Genomic DNA, 18,255 nt, shown 5'->3' on the forward strand with positions numbered 1-18,255 from the left:
AAACTTTTGTGTTTGAATGCAGTGTGTGAAATGCCTCCTTTTTGTAGGCATGTTGTAATTGAGGTGACTTTTGGTGTCAGTTCTGTTCTCAACTCATCTTTTTTTACCTGATCATTGGTATTGATTAGAGAAGATTTCTGTGGTGAGGTGGATAAGATTTTGTGTATGACACTGTCCATATTCAAACTAAAACAGCAGTGTATTAGTGAGATGCTTGAAAGACTAATACACAGTTAAAATATTACTGCTTGTGTCTCAACAGATAATCATTGGTCTGTGAGATATAGGTACGAAGCTTATTAAAACCACATCCCTCTGTTTTGCTGATCCTTGTTTGTTTGTTGTTCGGAGCTAAGTAAATAATGTTGGTAATGGTAGTGGCTACTGAAAGGGAAATAATTTTCCCCCAAAGCACAATTTTATAACTCTAAATGTCATAAATGTACAAAGCACCTTTGATTTACGTAAACGTTACCCTACTGAAACAACAGCTTTTGTGTTAAATGTGTCTTCCCTGTCTTATTTGTAAGTTGGATTAGAATTCTCAAACCGGTATATGCACCACTAACGTGCAGGACACTTCAAATGCTGTGGGAATAACAGAGTCCTGTACCCTATACCAATGGTCACATACAGCATGGGTATAGAAGGAGGCAAGATCTGAGAAAGTGAGTTTGGAAACTCCTTTGACTTTTTTTTTTTCTTAGTCCAGGAAGATACATTTTTGGCTAGTCCTGACTTACTTACAGGACTTCTGGTACAATTTAAAACCAGGGAAATAAATCATATTTGATTATGATCATCTATAGAATGTGTCTTACAACAGAAGGTAGGTAGCATTAATTCAGTTCTACTGATGGGGAGAGCTGGAACTAAGAAGAAAGAAGTTAGACTTTCTGGCTATCAGAACATAGATATGTGGTGTTCTTTTAACTTTTTATTAATAAAAAAATAATTAGAATAGAATTACAGTTGAGTTGTATAAATCCATTTACTGGAACATATGGCACAGGCATGGGGTATTTTGTATTAAAGGGTTTACACTGTTGTTCCATTTAGAGCAATAAAATAAAACTTGGCAAGAACATATCATATAGGGAACTTCTGTACGTTGAGCTGCTTTGCTTCGCTCTGTTTTTTCCTGGGATAAACAGAATATTCACAAAAATGTGTTCTGAGAACTGATGTAACAGTACTAATTTAAACTTTAAAGGACAGAAAAAGAGTCCACTTAACATGCTGAATTACTTCACCTCCACTTTTTTTTCCAGTATACATATTTTAAAAGTATAGAATGTCAGATAGTTCTTCTCGTAGATTGTCTTCATTTTGCCTTGAAATAAGCTTTCAAGAGCTTGATGAAAAGGCTTTATAGATGTTTTTCATGGTTTCAAACAACTAGAAGGTCAGAATAAATATTCCATTGAGAATTCTTACAACAAAAAGCCATTCAGCCTTGAAATTACTTCTATCCAGAGCAATGTTTATTGTTAGGCAAATTGCTGAAGAACAGGTTGTATCTTCTAAATAGGTGAAAGTATATCCAACTGCCACAGTCCTTAATTGCTTTGGCACTGTGTATTTGTTTGATACTGTATAAACAAATAAATTGAAGGTGAGAGCGTCCTTTTTACCATATTGTGAATTCAATGTTAAAATATGTAATAAGTGCCTTTGATTCTAGATGGCTTCACTGGCAGTGACAAACTGGCCTAAACCATTGCCATTGATTCCGTGTCTTTCCTGGTCAACAGCTTCTGCAGTCTTCACTACGGTAATTAACATATATTTTTGTTAATATACTAGAATGTAATCAGATATGTAAGTTAAAAGGTTTGGGTTGGCCACATTCACCTCTTCAGTCAGGGCATTTCAGCACCCTTGGGCGTCTGTTAGTGATTGGTGGCAAACCCCACCCTTCCTGCTCAGGATGTGCAACACGTGGCAAGGAGGGTAGCTTTGAGCTACTTCAGTGGGTCAGGGGCCAAATTAGGGGCTGGGGCTGGTTTGTGGGACAGTGATTAGAGTCCTGGTCTGGATGCGGGAAGGTGAGGAAGCAAGCCATGAAAACATGTTTTCTTCTGCTCAAAGCCTGGCTTAAAGAGTTGGGTTAAATAGTTGCTGCTACTACCACGAGGGGTGCCTGTTTTCACTACTGCTGCCGGGGCAGGTGAACGAATAGACTGGCTTTGACACCGATCATTGGTTTAGCCCAGTCTAGATGTGTGTAAACCCTAAGTGGGACTGTTTACTGCCTTCTTTTTTTTTTCCCTTTTCTTTGTTTGTTTTTTAAAGGGAGGTGGGTTTCCATGGCCTATGTTATAATATGTGCTTATGCTTTGATTACAATAATTCTGAGGATTATCTGGAAACTTGGGCAGAATTCCACTGGAAAGATCAAGTCACAGAGAGGAACAGATCGATTTTCTCTGTATATCATTACTTTAGAATGATCTCTGAGTTTTACTTGTGTACTGGATGCTTGTGTTTATAATCTCAGGGTGTGTTGAGCAAGGCAGTGAACTGGAGAGAGCTAGAGAAACAGTATTTTACGCAAACTGTTTACGAAGAGGAAATCATTCAAATGCTTGAATACTGTGGAGTAAGTATAGTTTGTTTTCCCTATTTGCTAATATTTACATGTGCAGATCTAACAAACAATGTAACTTCTTTTTACTTCCAGTAAAAGTAGCCAATTGTTAGCTAAAACATGTTTGCCTGTTGTTTCCTTATGCTTTTGATAAATTCAATCTTTGAAGGAAAACCTTCTGAAAAACAGAAGCTAGTATTTTGGTGGTATAATGTGTGTTAAGAATAGCCCTTGCTACAAGTTCTTTCTGTGACCACACTTACTGTAATCTGCAACATAAAATGAATTTAATCAAAACATTGAAAATGTAGATAATATTTCCCAGTAACTGGCTTTATAGTCTGGAAAACCAATAGCCTGGCGCATAGATATAAAAACATGATTTATTGCCCTTTGAAGCAATTGCTCGCAAATATGCAGTGCTGTGGAATATTTTTAATATGTAGCAACATAAAGTTACTTTTCTAGTTTGTTTAGAGTGCTAGGTCTCTCTCTTTCTGTTTCTATGTGTGATGCTAGCCCTCCCTCAGCTTTAGACTGTTATTGCACAGGCGGTTGGGATAAACATGAGGTAGAGCTTTTGTAATTAGTTTCTTGCTCCTTATGAAATATAATTTATTGTCTGTGTATTTTTTTTTCTTTCTTCCTGACTCTTTTTTACTAGGGTTGAAAGACTCTTCCGAAGGGGAATTTCATTGCCTCACTGCTCTTTTAGATTGGAGGGATAACTTTTCGAGAATTGCTTATATGTTGCAACACTGTCTTCTAGCCAATTCTGATAAATAACCTTTTTCCTAAGATTCTTTGCTTTGTGACAGTCCTTTTTCAACTACCTTATGACAGGAGAAGAGGAGCTGGGGTGGAGATAGTTGCTTAGGCGCTTGCCATTTTTATGCCATCCTCCAGGAGTACTGATGGAGCAGACAAAATGGAAAGAAGAAACATTTCAAGATGTTCAGCTTGTGTCTTCCTAGTATTTAGAGACAGTAGATTTTTCAGTCCTAAAGCTAACATTAGACCTGGTCACATGTTTATTGCCCAGAAATTTAAGCTTAAACGACTGCAATGATAAATTCAGTTTAATATAGAATTAAAACCAAACGTTTGTATCATAAGCTACCATACATAAGTACTTCCTGCATTTTTTTAAGCTGACAGAGATGTAGAATGAAATTATCAAGAGGTTATGATCATCAGGATTTAATTGAGTGACATGCAGGCTGAAAATAACAAGTACTGTGAGCAGTGCTATGTGTATTTTTTTTTTTTTTTTAATATTGAGTTGATCTTAAAAATAAGATTAACCAGCTGGTTTAAAGGAGAAACCCTTAATAAATGACCTGTTGTCTTTGTTTAGACAGATTCTTTCAAGATGGGACAAGACTTTGTTAAAAACTTCCCTGAGAGCGTGGACAGTCTGGAGGATGTGGACGTGACTTCCAGAATGTTTGACCTTGACTCCTCAAACAAGACGGTATCTAAAGAAGCTATTCACAGCTTTACCACAAATAAAAGTACTCTAAGTGCCTCATCAGAAAGACTCTTAATACAAGATGCTCCTAAAATGCAGTGCATAAATCAAACATTTTCAACCAGTAGCAATAGCAATAAAAACTTAACCAGCCCACAAGGACACAGGATAAATAAAAGAAGAAAGGGTGACACTTTACAGAGAGAATCCTTAAGGTTCATGAAAGGAGTAATGGATGAATGTACCCATGTAGCTAACTTCTCAGGTATGTATTTATTTGTTTTAATGTGCAGTTTGGAAAACTGAATTCAATATGATGGAAGGAAAGGTATTTTCTTCATTCTCCATTGCGTAAACCTGCTGGCACCTTAGCTGAAATATGAAAATATCTGGAGTGTTATTCAGTAGCATCTATTTACCACTCCCTTTCCAAATTGTTTTTCTGTTTCTTCTTAATGGCCAACTAATGATAACGTGAATTAAAAATTTGCCTTTCAGTATCTTTGCTCGTTTTTTCTCTGCCTTGCTGTGGCTATTTTCAGCTATGAGTTAGTGCAAATTTCTATTATTTAAAAGAATAAAACATCTGTGTCATGTGAGTAATACCTAGATCTGATTAATCTGCTAATGGTTTTTCAAGCAGATTGAAATAAATCTCATAAAGCAGAAATCTGATGTTGACTTCAGATAGAAAGTAGCCTACATAGCTGAGAACCAAGCTTGAATGATACTGTTAGACAAGTGTGACCAGTAAAAACGCACAGAGGTCCTTCTGGGACGACGCAGTCTGGTGAATATAGTGTTGCCCAAGACAAGCATAGCGTATAGAGGGAGCTGTAGCCCAGCGAGCCTTAAATCTGATGAACCTGGGCTTCTTGGTGTCTAGGACAAATCCCTTTCAATGGCCCGCTTGCAGGCAATGCAAACAAGTGATTTCTTCCTAGAGCTGATGGAAGGAAAGGGTTTTGCTGGAGCGGGGGCTTGGAATTGCTTTTGTGGCAGTCCGTTCAGACAAAATGGTTCAACTGTGCACGTACCCACTGAGGACTTTCAACATGTCCTAGAACATACTGGGGCTTCAGACAAGTTTCTGACAGAGTTGTCTTTGAATGTCAAAACATTCTTGATACTGAGACCCTGTGCCACCTCATTTTTTAATTTTGGCATTCAGTATGCCACTGGTAAATGTTTGGAAAAAAAAAAAAAAAATCCAAAGATTTCTACACTAGCATAGATTTCTTGACAATGTCCCAGGTCACTGCTAGCCGGGGATGTTTTGTGACAAATACCAGTGAAGTGCTTTCCTTAAAGCTTTAAAAGTTATTTCAGTAGACAGAAAAAACCCTGTAAACTTTATTCTAAGTACAGACATTCTGGTTTATCTAGACACTTATCCAGGTATCGCTTAGCTAAAGCATTGACCTTTCTTGACACTTAAGAGGATCTGTGATCCTAGCGCACTTGTCAAAGTGATGTAGTCCTTCGTGTCAGTTGTCTCCCAGGTCTCTTCATGCTCTGGGAGACATTGCATCCCCTGCCAAGGTATCCTTGGAGCGTGTCTAGAGGGGAGCTTCAGAAAGTCTGCCTAACATTCAGATTTCATGGAAAATTGAATGGAAGCCCAGAACCTATCTTAGCATTACATACCCTCTATACATAATCTAGTATATATGAAAGGAGAGGGTCTCAATTATTTGTGACACCCTGTTGTCAAGTATCGTGGCTGGTCACTCTTTACCATACCGCGTATATTCTTTGTGAAGCGAGAACCGTTCTGTGTTCAGCATCATTTTTGGTGTTTTTTTTCCTCAACATCATTTTGGTGGTTTTCCTGTTAGTAATCTGTTTGGTGCAATTCTGGTTATGAGTAATAAATATATATATGTTGGGATTTTTCTGTTGTAACTAAAACATGTGGGAAACAGAAAAGAAAGTGAACGTGTACTGCACTTTGTCTGACCTCTCATATGAAAAGTTGTCTTTTTTCATCTCCTTGAGGAAAAAAAATATACAAAGCTTCTGCTCTATTGAATTTCAGATGTCTCCTAGGTTTTTTCACTGAAAAAAAGAGATCTCAGAGAACTGACCTGAATGCTACAGAGTTTTGTTGATAAGAGGAAAGCCAATTCTCCTATCATTCCTCAAAGACTTGTGAAGTTTTCTGCCTTAAGGGAGGGAAGGGGATTGATTAGTTTGTTTTTCTACTAATGGCCTCGCTACTGTAATGTCAAAAACACAGATAAATTGTGCTGCAGGCTTTTGAAAATATAATTTTATTGAAGCTTAGAATAATTTTGATTTGTTTAGAAATAGGATTTTTACAACAGACATCTCAGCTGACATGTTTCTATTTCTTACCTTAGATGAATTCAATTTTGATTTCTTTTCCTTTAGTTCCAGTTGACCCAAGTTTAATCATAGTTGTACAAGCTAAGGAGGATGCATATATTCCTCGAACTGGGGTGCGCAGTCTTCAAGAAATCTGGCCTGGATGTGAAATTAGGTATCTGGATGGAGGTCACGTCAGTGCCTACCTCTTCAAACAAGGGCTCTTCAGGTAAAGTAATTAGGAAAGTTTAAAAACAGTTGAGAGCTTAAAACCATAATTTTGAGACACATAGTTTTTCTTCTGTAATAGTCTATAATTACTCTAAAGCAACAAATACCAAATACTGCTTTGAAGAACAAGTTATTGGATCTGAAATAATTTAAAGAGAATGGCAGCATTTCCATTTTCTGAGCAAAGATGAGGTGCAACATAGCTCGGATTGTTCAGTAAGCCAATGGCAAGAGAATGATGCTTCTCACACTTTTGTTTCCTATAAAAGCTTTTCGTTAGTTTGTTCACTGGGCACTAGAAGATATTTTTTAAGCAGTCACCGCTTATGTTGTATTGCGCCGCTGTTGTCTTTTGCAAATGTTGTCTTCTGAGAATTAAAAAAACCACACAGTTGAAGATGAGAATTAAAATATAAGCTTGACTGCAAATGAGTAGTACTTGCATGGATTCTTGTCTAGGTGTTGACTTTCTGAAGACAGTTATAGAAATCAGTTATATAAATGCAGTTCCTTAGTTTTAAAAAGTTAAATACTTGTGCTGTTAATTTTAAAATATAAGGAATTAGTAAGAGTGTACGTCCCATTTAGGAAATCTAAGCAACAGCAAAAAGGATTAGCAGTATACCAGGTCAAGGTATGCTAACCACTAGTTTATTGCTATTTAAAACTTCAGCCTTATTTTATGACAGTTGCTCAAAACTTATAAATTATGCATGTGTCTCTGACCCATTTCTTGACATGTTTGAGTAGAAAACTCCTAATCCATTAACATTTGCACTCGTATTAAAGTTGGTAAACAGTCCCACTCGTTCCTGAAACATAAATATATTGCTGGATTGAAGTGAGAGATCCCAGAAATAAGTGAAGGAGAAACAACTACCTAATACCACATTTTTATTGAATGCTGTTTTGTAATTGTGATGATAGCTTCGTAAATATATTTGTAAATATATGGGAAAGTGGCACTTATATCTGCCCAATTATACAAATGATACGAATGATCTTCTTTTTTCCTTGTTTCAGACAAGCGATTTATGATGCATTTGATCGCTTTCTTCAGAAATATGCGGTTTAAAAATCTTCATAACGTATTGAAACTGATCTCATTTGTACTTCCACTTACTGGAACTCACATTTGGAAAACAAGCCTCTTGCAACGTTGAGTAGAGATGGTCACTGACTTTGACTGTTGTAGATAACAATTATCAAAAATGGTAAAGTACCAGCATTACTTTCATTTCAACCAAATGCCATTCTGACACACTTGCTTCAGCTTTACCTGTGAAAAAACAACGGCAGCATTTCTTAGTGCGTGAATGGTTCATGTACTTCACGTTTAATCACATTGTGTATTCCTTTAATTCCAAATAAATTCTGAATTGTCTATCAGTTGAAAACAGACCGATCCAAGTATTGAAAGACTGTAAAATTTGCTGTTGGGCTAAGATGCTCTCTTGCGTTTACTGTGTTTCTAGTTTGTTCCAGGTACCTTGGTTTCCTCTTGCTTCCTTGTCCCCTTGCTGTTCCTATTGTGTTGTATTATGGCTTTGCCAGCCCTTGGCCTTTTGTGTTTGTCGCTGATTTTCTCTATTATGAATTGAAAATGAGCTATAACAGAAGGGGCAGCATCAAATCTTGCAAAAAGAGACTTTCAGAATTCAAGGAAGAGTGAGAGAAAGACATTTTCATTCAATGCATCCATGAGATTTTTCTGCCACTGAATTAAACCGTGCCGTTCCAGAAGAATTGTGTAGCAATTCATTGGTCAGTGTCACAAAACTGGAATAAGTGAAAACGGAATGTCTAGTAATTAACTGTTCACATGCATTCAGTTGGATAACATAAATTTTTTCTTCTAAAAATTTTTTTTAGAATGCTAGAGGAAATAAAAATGTAATCATTTTTCTTTAGAAGCAGTGGCCCAGAGAGTCTGATTCTAAGCAGTTAAATCAACAGCAGGTTATATGGTGCTATAAAGACCTGTTGGAAATATTTCAACAGAGGTCCTTTTTAAAGTGCACTCAGCGCTGATATGCAAAATACAGTTTCACTGTATAATATTAAAAATGTATGTGAGACTAAGGGTTATCAAAACAGCTAGGGTAGCTCCTTACTTTTCAACACTGTTTTTTAATTGGATGGAAAAGAAAAAAAATAGGATTATGAATGCATTTAAGATTTCCGAAGTCTGTTGTTTCCTCTTTTGGGATCAAAAATGCCAACAAATTACAGTAGAGTAAAAGGTTGTCATGCATCAGCTGTGTATGGTATCTGTTCACATCTTATTATGTGGTATGTAACAGTCTTTTAAAGCTAGTTTGCAGAGAAGTTGAAAACTGAAACACTTCAATATTAATTTTAGTACAGTCACGACCAGAGTTACACAGAAACAAACAGAAAAATCCAGCCATTTCTCGGGATGTGTGACTTCTATACGTTTCAAATCAAGCACTTCATTGATGGCCGTGGTTAGTGTAATGGTTTCTAATAGGCAGAGTATGAAGCAAAGAAAGCTCAGTTTATTATAAACATATTCTCTTGAATTTTAGTCTGGCAGATAGGACTAGTAACTGGGAAGAAATCATGGTCCACTTGAAAATCAGATAAGTTCAGGTAAAACTAAAGTGCAACAACTTATAATAACCCGAATTATTTAACATACAAATTTACTGAAAATGCAAAAGAAGTTATACTGTGTTGGAAATTAAATTGCTTGTTTCAAGTGGTTTTTCATCATTTCTTTAGACTGTTGGTTTTATATATATTGGGAGCAAGTGTGAAGTGACTAGCACATTTAAACGTAGTAAAACTCTGAATGTTGGAAGGCTTGAAATCAAATGTAAGTAAGCTTGCAAATTTAAAATTGAAGGCTTGAATACTATACTAAAAGACTTATGGGGTTTACGTTTTACAACTCATTCTTCAACTAAGAGTGTTTTACAAGACCATTGTCTGCTGTTGACCAGCTTTTTTAGATCTCACATTTTAAATGTATTTGTGTGCTTTATGTCCTGTTTCTGTTGCAGCTATCAGAAAGGGAGATAACTGGTGGCAAGGGAAAGGGCTTGAATAAATGGAAGAGAGAAAAGACAGAGTTTGTAAGGCGGGCAGTAAGCACAAAAAAAATCAACTTCTCTACCCTACGAAGTATAAGGTGCCAAAGTAAATATTTTCAAAGCGCACAATGCTAGGAATTACGCAACTGATGGGAACTTGACATGCTGAGGTTAGTGTTCTGATGATACTACTAACAAGGTTTAACTTGCCGGAAGGGCATGCTATTCACAGAAGCAGATTTATGCTAATGTGACTCCTGGTTGTGAGAGTGTCTTTTGGGATAAGTAGTGAAAGACTGGTCTCTGTGACAAGAACGAGAAATCACACTTTGCGGTGTAACTAAAGTAACGTTGCCAAATATGAAGGCCCACTAAGAAGCGTTTAAGAAATTTCTCAGGTTAGAATAACAAAAAGGAAAAAGGAGCTCTGTGGTCTATTTCTGCCAGTTATCAGACACGGGAAACTATTAGCTGGGCTGTGAAGGGGGGAATCTTGCTGTGCAAATGTTTTTAACCTTTGGAAAATTGACTTTTTAAACCAGATTTTAAGGTTAAATCCTAAGAAAGCATTATTAATAATCCATTTTGATGTTAAAAGAGAATGTGGTTTTAATCCAGCAATTGCATGAGAAAAATATTGGAATAAGGCTCCTGCACTAAATCCAAATAGCAGGTAAGCTATTCTGTATGTCTTAAATTTATTGTAAAACTGGCCTTGATCATTTTTTTTGTTTTAATGTTTTTCAATAAAAATCCTAAAAAAAAAAGTTAGGTGTGAGGTTTTTTTTCTTTCTTGTTAACAGGAATTCTAAATGCATTTCACTGTCATCCTGTAATCCTTTTTACTCCTACTAGTACTGTAGCACAAGAAGAGTAGTTAATCTACAGTACAAGATAAAAGCTTTACATAACAAACAGTGATACTGCTTTCATGTTTTTCTACATGCGGTACCTAGTAAAGAAAATAAGCTTGTATCATCTAATTAAGATACCGTTGTGATTGCAATGTTATACTTTTCAGCGGCTTCATTGTGGCAGAACTTCCCAGGCTTACTTAAAATTCCTTCTACTTTAAAAGGGTCCAAAATCTGTACAGCTTCTTCCTGCTTGCTGCTGTGTTCCAAGCAAGGGTGTGTTGTCCCGTAATAAACTCGCAGCATATTGTAGGACTGTCCAGCAGTAATTGAAAAAATCGCCCTTGCTGTCGATGGTTGCTCTCGCAAGGCGGGAAGGTGGTGGTAGGGTTTTGGAGCGCTGCTGCCGGGAGGAGAGGAGGTTATTTCAATTGTCTGCAGCAGTCCGTCGTATGAATGGGAATATTACACGCTAGCTGAAAGGCTGCTTTGAACAGATAGCTGTAAATGTTACTGGCGGGTGCATCTTCGAGTCTTGATGATGTTTATGTGCAAAAAACAAAACAAAACAAAAACCACAAAAGTATTGGAAAATGTTTGTGGCTTTCTCTGTGGAACTGGAGCAGTCATTCTGACTGAAACCTGCCAGCTGTACCCAGCAACCAAGATGCAATCAATTTTATTTTGGTGCTTAGGCTGCCTGAAAAGCAAAGGCCGCGGTAACACCTCTGCATACTGACGCCAAGACTGACAAAATATGAGGAGGACAAACGGAGCGGGTGGTGCGTTTTGTCTGCATTTGAAAGGAAAGGCTCAGGACAGAGTGAGCAGCTGGGTCTGGTGTGTTATCCGTGAGTAACCCAGGTCATTTTTTTTAGCATTTTGGTTACACATTTCTCTCCCGGCACCTAAGTGCTGATCACCATCTAGAACGGAACGCATCTAATCGTTGTCGAATGGAGCTTTTTTGTCATTTTTTTTCCCCAAGTCCAAAAAACACCCCCCTCAAAAGTGACCGCTCAGCAATTCTTTTTAGCGAGGATAGATCACTTGTGTTTTATTACTCTAGCAAGTCTGCAAAAAGGTACCATTATATGAAGGAATGGAGTCTGGTTGCTTTTCTTGCTGGAATGTCATGTGCACGTATATAGATACTCTTTAAATAGTAAATTAGAAAGTGCAAATCCTTGGATCCTCGGAATGCTATTTTTGCTTGGTAGCTGCTAACATTTTGAGGCACTTAATATATATATTTTTTAATTTGTCTTAATTGTTTCTGTTCTGTGTCACTTTTTTAAAAATGTTCATCTTAATTACAGTTGGTTGGGCAGGGAAGTTTCTTTATCTTAAACTGTCAGGTTCTCTGTCAGCTTGGCTGTAATGATAAGTTACACAGTATTGAGAGGAGGTTCATATAGTCTGTAGGCATGTAATTCCTCATGAAAAAGTATTACAGGAGTAAAATGGTACTATATCATGCAATCCTGTAATTTGCAGCGTTTCCTGGCATGCTGGGATGCTTCTACACAAGATAAAACATAAGCTTTAAAATGTAAAGTAGCTCATAACGATTGTTATTCTCTTGGTTCCATGTAGAGAAAATCAGCCTCTTTCAAATATGAGTATTTTAAATACTGTGCTCTTAAAACTACTGTGAGTTTTGCCAAGGAAGTCTGACTTGCCCTGCTAGAAAGTAACAAGAGGGATGACACAAAGTGGACAAGAGTTAAGGATGAGTCTCAGGTAACTGTAAAAGTTTTTTATATACTCTTCGGGCCCCGTGCGTCCAATAAAGCATGTAGTAAGCCTTGTACTACCACAAAGTTAGCAAAACAAGTATGTACAAAAACTTCTCAGGTTGCCACGTTACTGGTCACCTTTACTGGTTTTTTGCCCCCCCTTAGTTAACTCTAATTAGTTTCCTGCTTTTTTCCTGGTCTGTTCAGGTTCCTGCACTGCAGTATTGCAGCGTTCCTGAAGTGCCGGCTGGCCTGCACATCTGCTTCCTTATCTTCTAACACTTGTACGAGAAAAAGAGGAAACAGGAGGTTAATCCCCTTCTTACCAGTGGCTTAGGTAGGGCCTCTGTACTTTCATATCACTCTAACTTCTGCTTAGCTTCTGATTTTGGAAACCAGATAAAAGATGTGAAAATGGTTTTGAATGGGTAGCGTGACTGATACTCTTGTTTTGCAGGAATGTAGATGTAAATGTATACCGATATTGCCCTTTTTCCCTGTCAAAATTATCCAGTAAGAATGCTTTCCTCTATTTCAAGTAAATTTGTCACTGCAATATGCAATTGGCATGTCCTTGATTAGTAAATTTACTGCATCCGAAAAAATCGAGTTCTTAGTTGCAAAGAAAAATGCTTCGAAGAGTTTGAAGATTTGCTTTAATCATTCTACCCTTTTTTCTCTTTCTTGATATAAACTTAAAATGAAGAAAGAATACATGTGTCACTTTTTGTACAAAAAGTGCTTAGAAGCAATAGTAATATTTTTTTCTGTTTATGAAAAGAGAAACTCCTCCCTTATTACCAATGGTTGGAGCTTAAATCTGCAGTTACAGAGACGTGCATTAACGTATCTATGTGGTTTGCTTATAGTAGCATAGAACAATTGTGGTAGATGTTTTAATTTCAAGCCTTTACTGCAAAAGGTCATTAAAATTTCCAAATATCTTGAACAAAGCAGCAAGCAGCTGGAGGGGGGGTTTCTTCTTTGAGGTAGACCTGGGCCGCCACCAGGTGATGTGATCTCATCACTCCTGACTAAGTGGCGCTGTGCTTGGGAGGGAGGCGGCCGCAAGCCGCTTCTGCGGGTCGGGATGTCGGGACAGTTGGAGTGCTTGCTGTTGTAGGAGATGGCTTCTAGGCTGTTGAGCTGCTACTGTACCCACTGCTCCAGAATAATCCTAGAAAGGCCTCCGTGCCTGAAGAAGTGTGAGCTATGGTGGGGGTTTGTTGGGTTTTTTAGGTGGGTTTGTGTTTTGTTTTTTTTTTTTTTTTTTTTTTTTTCTGATGAAGGGGTAAAACTGCATACAGTCTCATTAAAGCAGAGAATAATGTTACCTCGAACAAAACATATTTTACTGCTGCAAAACACTGCCAATTTGGTTGCTTGTGACACTATTTTAGAAAATGTTTTACTAGCTTTATAAAAGCCTATTTAAAGATTTCCTTCGTTCGTTAAAGAGATGTTGGCTATTTTTAGGAAGACATTTTATAAAAAAGGGAGTAAAACAGGGCCAAGCCCTGCATCTGTTGCTTGATGGGCTGAAGGCAAGAAATTGGGAGAGGAAAGGGTGTCTTAAGGTGCAACGAAGGAGAATTACAGGAGCAGTAGGAGGCTGCAAAGAGGGCAAGGGTGACTAACTTCACGCTGCATTGGCTTTCCTCACTCTGTGACCGTAGCGCTGCTGGGATAACGCGGTGGCAGAAGCGCGGGTATCACTTCCTAACAAATCCAGCGCGCGTGGTACGAGCGCACACGTGCAAGGTGACTTCTGGGAGATCTTTGGCAGAAAGTAGAAAGGGAGAGGAGACGCGGTGTGACGGCAAAAGCACCTCTCCGTCGCAGCGCGTAAATGATGCGCGATTCCCTGGCTGCTTGGACCCGAGTCCGCTCTCGTGCTGGCCGAATGCCTTCTCTCGGCCGCGCTGCTGGAAGCGCTGAAGCGGAGAAGTCCGCTTTGCTTCAGCAAAACCTGTTTGTCCTCCTGCTGTATTTTGAGACCCTCGTTGTATTGTGCAAGTACAGGAAAGACCGACGAAACCAAAACGTCCAGTAAATGTTACTCGAGAGCTTAAACCATCTTTAATTGGGTATGTCTGTCCTGGAGAGCAGGAACGCCGCGGCTGCCGTATCTCGGGCTTCCCCGTTCTGCATCGCCTCCCGTCTTCACCTGCGGTTCACTTCAGCCTTCTGCTCAAGCAGCCGAATTTCAAGGTAGACTTGATATTAAAAAAAAACCACCCCAAATTATCACCGATTCTAATTAGGTTTTCAAAGCAGAGCCATGCCCTCACTTTAAAGCAGCGGTTGGGTGACTTATGCGTTATTTGAGCAGCAGCGAGGAGCGCCAGGTTGCTCCGTTTGTGTTTCCTCAGCTGTGCGGGCGGGCTCGGGCCTGGGCGCCCTCGGGCGACCGCACCGCGTGCCGCTTGGGCACCTCACCCGACTTTTTTTTTACTATTATTATTATTCTTTTTAATTAACGCAAGCTCATTAACGCAGGGTCGGGGGGGGTACGTTGCTCACGAAGGCGCCGTCCAGCCAGGACGGAAGGGTTTTAGCGGGGCACGCCCGCAGCGCGGGGCAGGGCTCGGCGCTCGCCGAAGGCCGCCGTTTCCGCGGGGGGGGGGGGGTGGCGTCGGCGTGCTCGAGCGCGGGCGCTGTGAGGTCATAACGCAGGGGAGTGCCCGCAAGCCCCGCCCCCCGCCGCCTGGCTGTTACGGCGGCCGCCGCCCGCGCACCCCCCTCCGGGCCGGGGCGCAGCGGGGCCGGGAGCGGCTCCCGTCCCTCCGCAGGCGGCGGCGGCGGCGGCAGCGGGTCGCTCTCCCTCGCTTCTTCCCTCACCGAATGAGCGGCTGAGGGGAGGCGGGGGCGCAGGCGGCGGTTCGGGCCCGGCCGGGGGAGCTGACGGGGGATCTCCCGGAGCCCCGGCCGGCGGCGCGGGGCGGGGCGGCGGTGAGGGGAGGCGGAGGCGGCCCCCCGCCTTCCCCCGCCTTGGCTTCCCCGCGGCCGCCGCGGCAGGGCATGTCCGCGGCGCAGGTGTCGGCGGCGCCCGCCGAGCGGCGGGGCTGGGGGGCCGAGGGGGGCGGCGGCGGCGGCCCGGCCGTCAGCCGGCCCCGGGAGTCGGAGGAAGGCCGGCGGCCGGAGCCCGGCTCGCCCCGCGGGGAGGAGGCCGCGGAGGAGGGCGGCCGGCGGCGGCGGCCGGCGGTGGAAGCCCCGCCGCCCAAGGAGAACCCGTGGACGAGGCGCAGAGCCGGGCGGGACAGCCCTTCCCCGCCCGCGGCCGGCGGGCAGCTCCTCCCGCAGGACCCAGGTGCGGCGGCCGGGGCGGGGGGCGGCGGGCCGGGTGCTGGCTGGCGGCTGGCGGCGCTTTTCTGGGTTTCAGGTTTTAGTTTTGCTTTGGGTTGTTTTTTTGGTTTTTTTTTGGTTTTTTTTGTTTTTTTTTAGAAACGAAAAACCCGCTCAGGGCCCGGGTGCGGGCCGGGCGGCGGAGCGGCTCCGCGGGAGCCGGGCCGGGCGCTCTGGCTTTTGACTTACATGGGCAGAGGAGGGAAGCGAGCGGGGGGCGGTGGGGGCCGGCCCCCGCCTTCGCCCGGCCCGGGGACGGGACGGGGACGCGGCTGGGGCGAGGGAGCCGCTCCGCAGGCTGCCGGGGCTGGCGAGCCGTCACCCCCGGCAAGCAGGTCTGGTGAGCCACTTGCCTGGCCTCGCTTTTCTTTAGAAATGCTGCTAAATCCCGTTGACTTTACCGCAGGTCTTTTTTGTCTAATTACATAGTAAGGCCCTCTGTACGATCCGTTACTTGGTCTTGCTTTCCAGAAGATTTGGATTGTGGAGGCTTTAAACGCGAACAGAAGTCGTCAGTTTGCTTGCTCTCGGGATTCAAACTGTTTATGTGGAAAGAGACGGAGCGAGAGTAGCCTTTCTGGCCTTTAATTACTCCACATAAGATAAATTTACTTTATAGGCTCCATACCGAATAAACAGGCAGATGGCTTTACAAAGTTGGTCATTGAAGACCTGACTTCAAATTGCCAGGCTTTGTGCTTAGGCTAGCAAAGCTTTCCTAGAAGTTCGCAGCTCTTGGCTGGAAATAAAGCACTGACCTCAAAATATGTATTTCAGCCTGTGTTTCCTGAGAATTTCAATCTCAGCACTTGTTCCTGAAGGCACCTGACAAACCTTTTTGTGATCTGACAGTCGCTTTTATGCTTGAATTAAATACGTACTTCCTTCACAAAGAGAAATGTATAATTTATAGTTTCAAGTATACAGGTCATGCAGGTAGGGGAGAGAGTTCTTCAGACCACAGAATCTCTACTTAGCTGAAGATCAAACCTTTTGGCAACATATATCATCTCGACTGTTTTGTTTGCGTGTCCTGACGCACTCGCAAATACCTATTTATGCATAGCTTCTACAATCCGGCTTGCTGGGCAGCAGCTTGTGGTCTTGTCCGTACATGAAAGAGAACTTGTCACTCATTTGCCTCGCTGTGGCAATAATAATAATGGCACATTAGAAGCTTTGGGAAAACTTCTTTTGTTGCATTAGCACCTTGTGCTTCACCTTCTGTGAAGTTTACTTTTCCGCTTAAGACAAAACACACAAATAGTTGTTGAAGGAAGGAGAAGACAGAAGGGAGGCAGTGACTTCATACGCTATGCACGTTATATGCTTAATTTGATGATTTCAGAGAACTTTAAATGATTTTTTTTCTGTATAAAAGTTGCGCTTACCCTTTATCAAATTAATACTAAACCGAGTAGTTGCACCGGAACATCTTTTTCAGTGCCAAGTGTGTAATTTAGCAAATATGGGAGTTGCTGTTGCTGGTAATGGCGTCGGTGAAGAACACGTACCAAGGTGCGTGTTTTGGTTTGGCCACCACCGAAAGCACCATGAAGGAGCTGCTGCTCTTTCCCTTGTAAAAGACAAAGCAGCTGATCTTTCCTGGCTGTTTGAAGGAAGGGCTGGCCATGTGCCTCCATCTGCAACGAGGGATGTATTTTGAAGTAACTAATTGCACGTTGGCAAAGGAAAATCGGTCATGCTAGGCCCTTATGAATGTAGTAGTACGGAAATTAGTCATGTCAAATAATAAGTAGATGAGCAGAAATACTACTGGGATGGAACGTAAAACTATCCGTAAAGAGGATAATAAAACGTAAAAGAATCTCGCATCAAAGTAGTGACTGAATCCTGTTCAACTTGTTGATCCTGGCTTAATTTGTTGAAAGTTTCCTAAGACGCGCACGTATGGTTTGTTCAGTGATAGTTACGCACTTGAGAAAATTGACCCTAGTCTGTCATCTTTTGACTTTCAGTTCAGTGTGGTATTAGTTTGTAATAGAGGCAAACCTGACTCTTGTCACTGAACGAAACTGTCAGTCACCTGGCACTAGAAGGAAAGAAGTAATGTAAAAGGCTTAAAATTCTTGGCGAAAGAATTTGGTCAAAGCGTTGTTACTATGACTTATTGGTTTTTTGTCTCAGATACGTTAGTAGGTTTTAATCATGTTATAGTAAACCAAACACCTAATGTAAACATACTTGAATTTTTCATGGTATGTTTGTTACCGCAGTTCATTGTTTCTGACTAAGCCTTTTATTAAAAGTCTCTTTTAAAGAGAATAATTTCAGAATTATACAGCTCCTCTTACATCCTGATCTGCCTTTAACTCATGGAGAAAGACTTGTAGCAGTATGAAATTGCTCGTGAGGTTAATAGGCTTCTGTCTAATCCTGGTGATCATGAACACAGGGAGGTAGCTTTATTAGAGGCTGCCAAATGATGAAAGGTACTTCTGCGGTGTGTCTGCCTCCCCTCGCCTTCCCCTGTAGCGCCCAGCCAATATATTACAGTAAGTCTTCCGTTCTTCAAGTTGAAGCTCTGTGAGTAAGAGGAGAGGAACGGTTGCAAGGAAGGAGTCCTATATAATCCCATAGCTGATTTTTTACAAGGTAACAAGATAAGCTTTTTTAAATT

The 18,255-nt window shown here is 41.2% G+C and overlaps 2 protein-coding genes across 19 annotated transcripts in view; both read left to right on the top strand.

Moving 5' to 3' along the window:
* The window catches only part of ABHD18 (abhydrolase domain containing 18), a 22,809-nt gene extending 14,585 nt beyond the window's left edge, over window positions 1-8,224 (top strand). The window contains exons 10-14 of the mRNA XM_082316046.1: window positions 1,685-1,774; window positions 2,501-2,602; window positions 3,948-4,326; window positions 6,456-6,618; window positions 7,644-8,224. Of these exons, the coding sequence (XP_082172172.1) occupies window positions 1,685-1,774; window positions 2,501-2,602; window positions 3,948-4,326; window positions 6,456-6,618; window positions 7,644-7,695 (786 nt within the window). The 3' untranslated portion in view covers window positions 7,696-8,224. The remainder of the gene's footprint in view (window positions 1-1,684; window positions 1,775-2,500; window positions 2,603-3,947; window positions 4,327-6,455; window positions 6,619-7,643) is intronic.
* A 6,910-nt stretch (window positions 8,225-15,134) lies between these two features.
* The window catches only part of LARP1B (La ribonucleoprotein 1B), a 50,311-nt gene continuing 47,190 nt past the window's right edge, over window positions 15,135-18,255 (top strand). For 17 of the 18 annotated variants that reach the window (XR_014228619.1, XR_014228620.1, XR_014228621.1 and 14 more), the window contains exon 1: window positions 15,276-15,579. Coding sequence is in view for 3 of the 18 variants with exons in the window: in XM_082316037.1 (XP_082172163.1) it covers window positions 15,291-15,579 (289 nt within the window). In the remaining 15 variants the exon portion in view is untranslated. Of the gene's footprint in view, window positions 15,580-18,255 lie in introns of all 18 variants that reach the window. The other variant, XM_082316038.1, reaches the window with a different exon arrangement.

The sequence above is a fragment of the Platalea leucorodia genome, assembly GCF_965183815.1.
Source record: "Platalea leucorodia genome assembly, chromosome: 6".
In the NCBI taxonomy this organism is placed as follows: Eukaryota; Metazoa; Chordata; class Aves; order Pelecaniformes; family Threskiornithidae; genus Platalea; species Platalea leucorodia.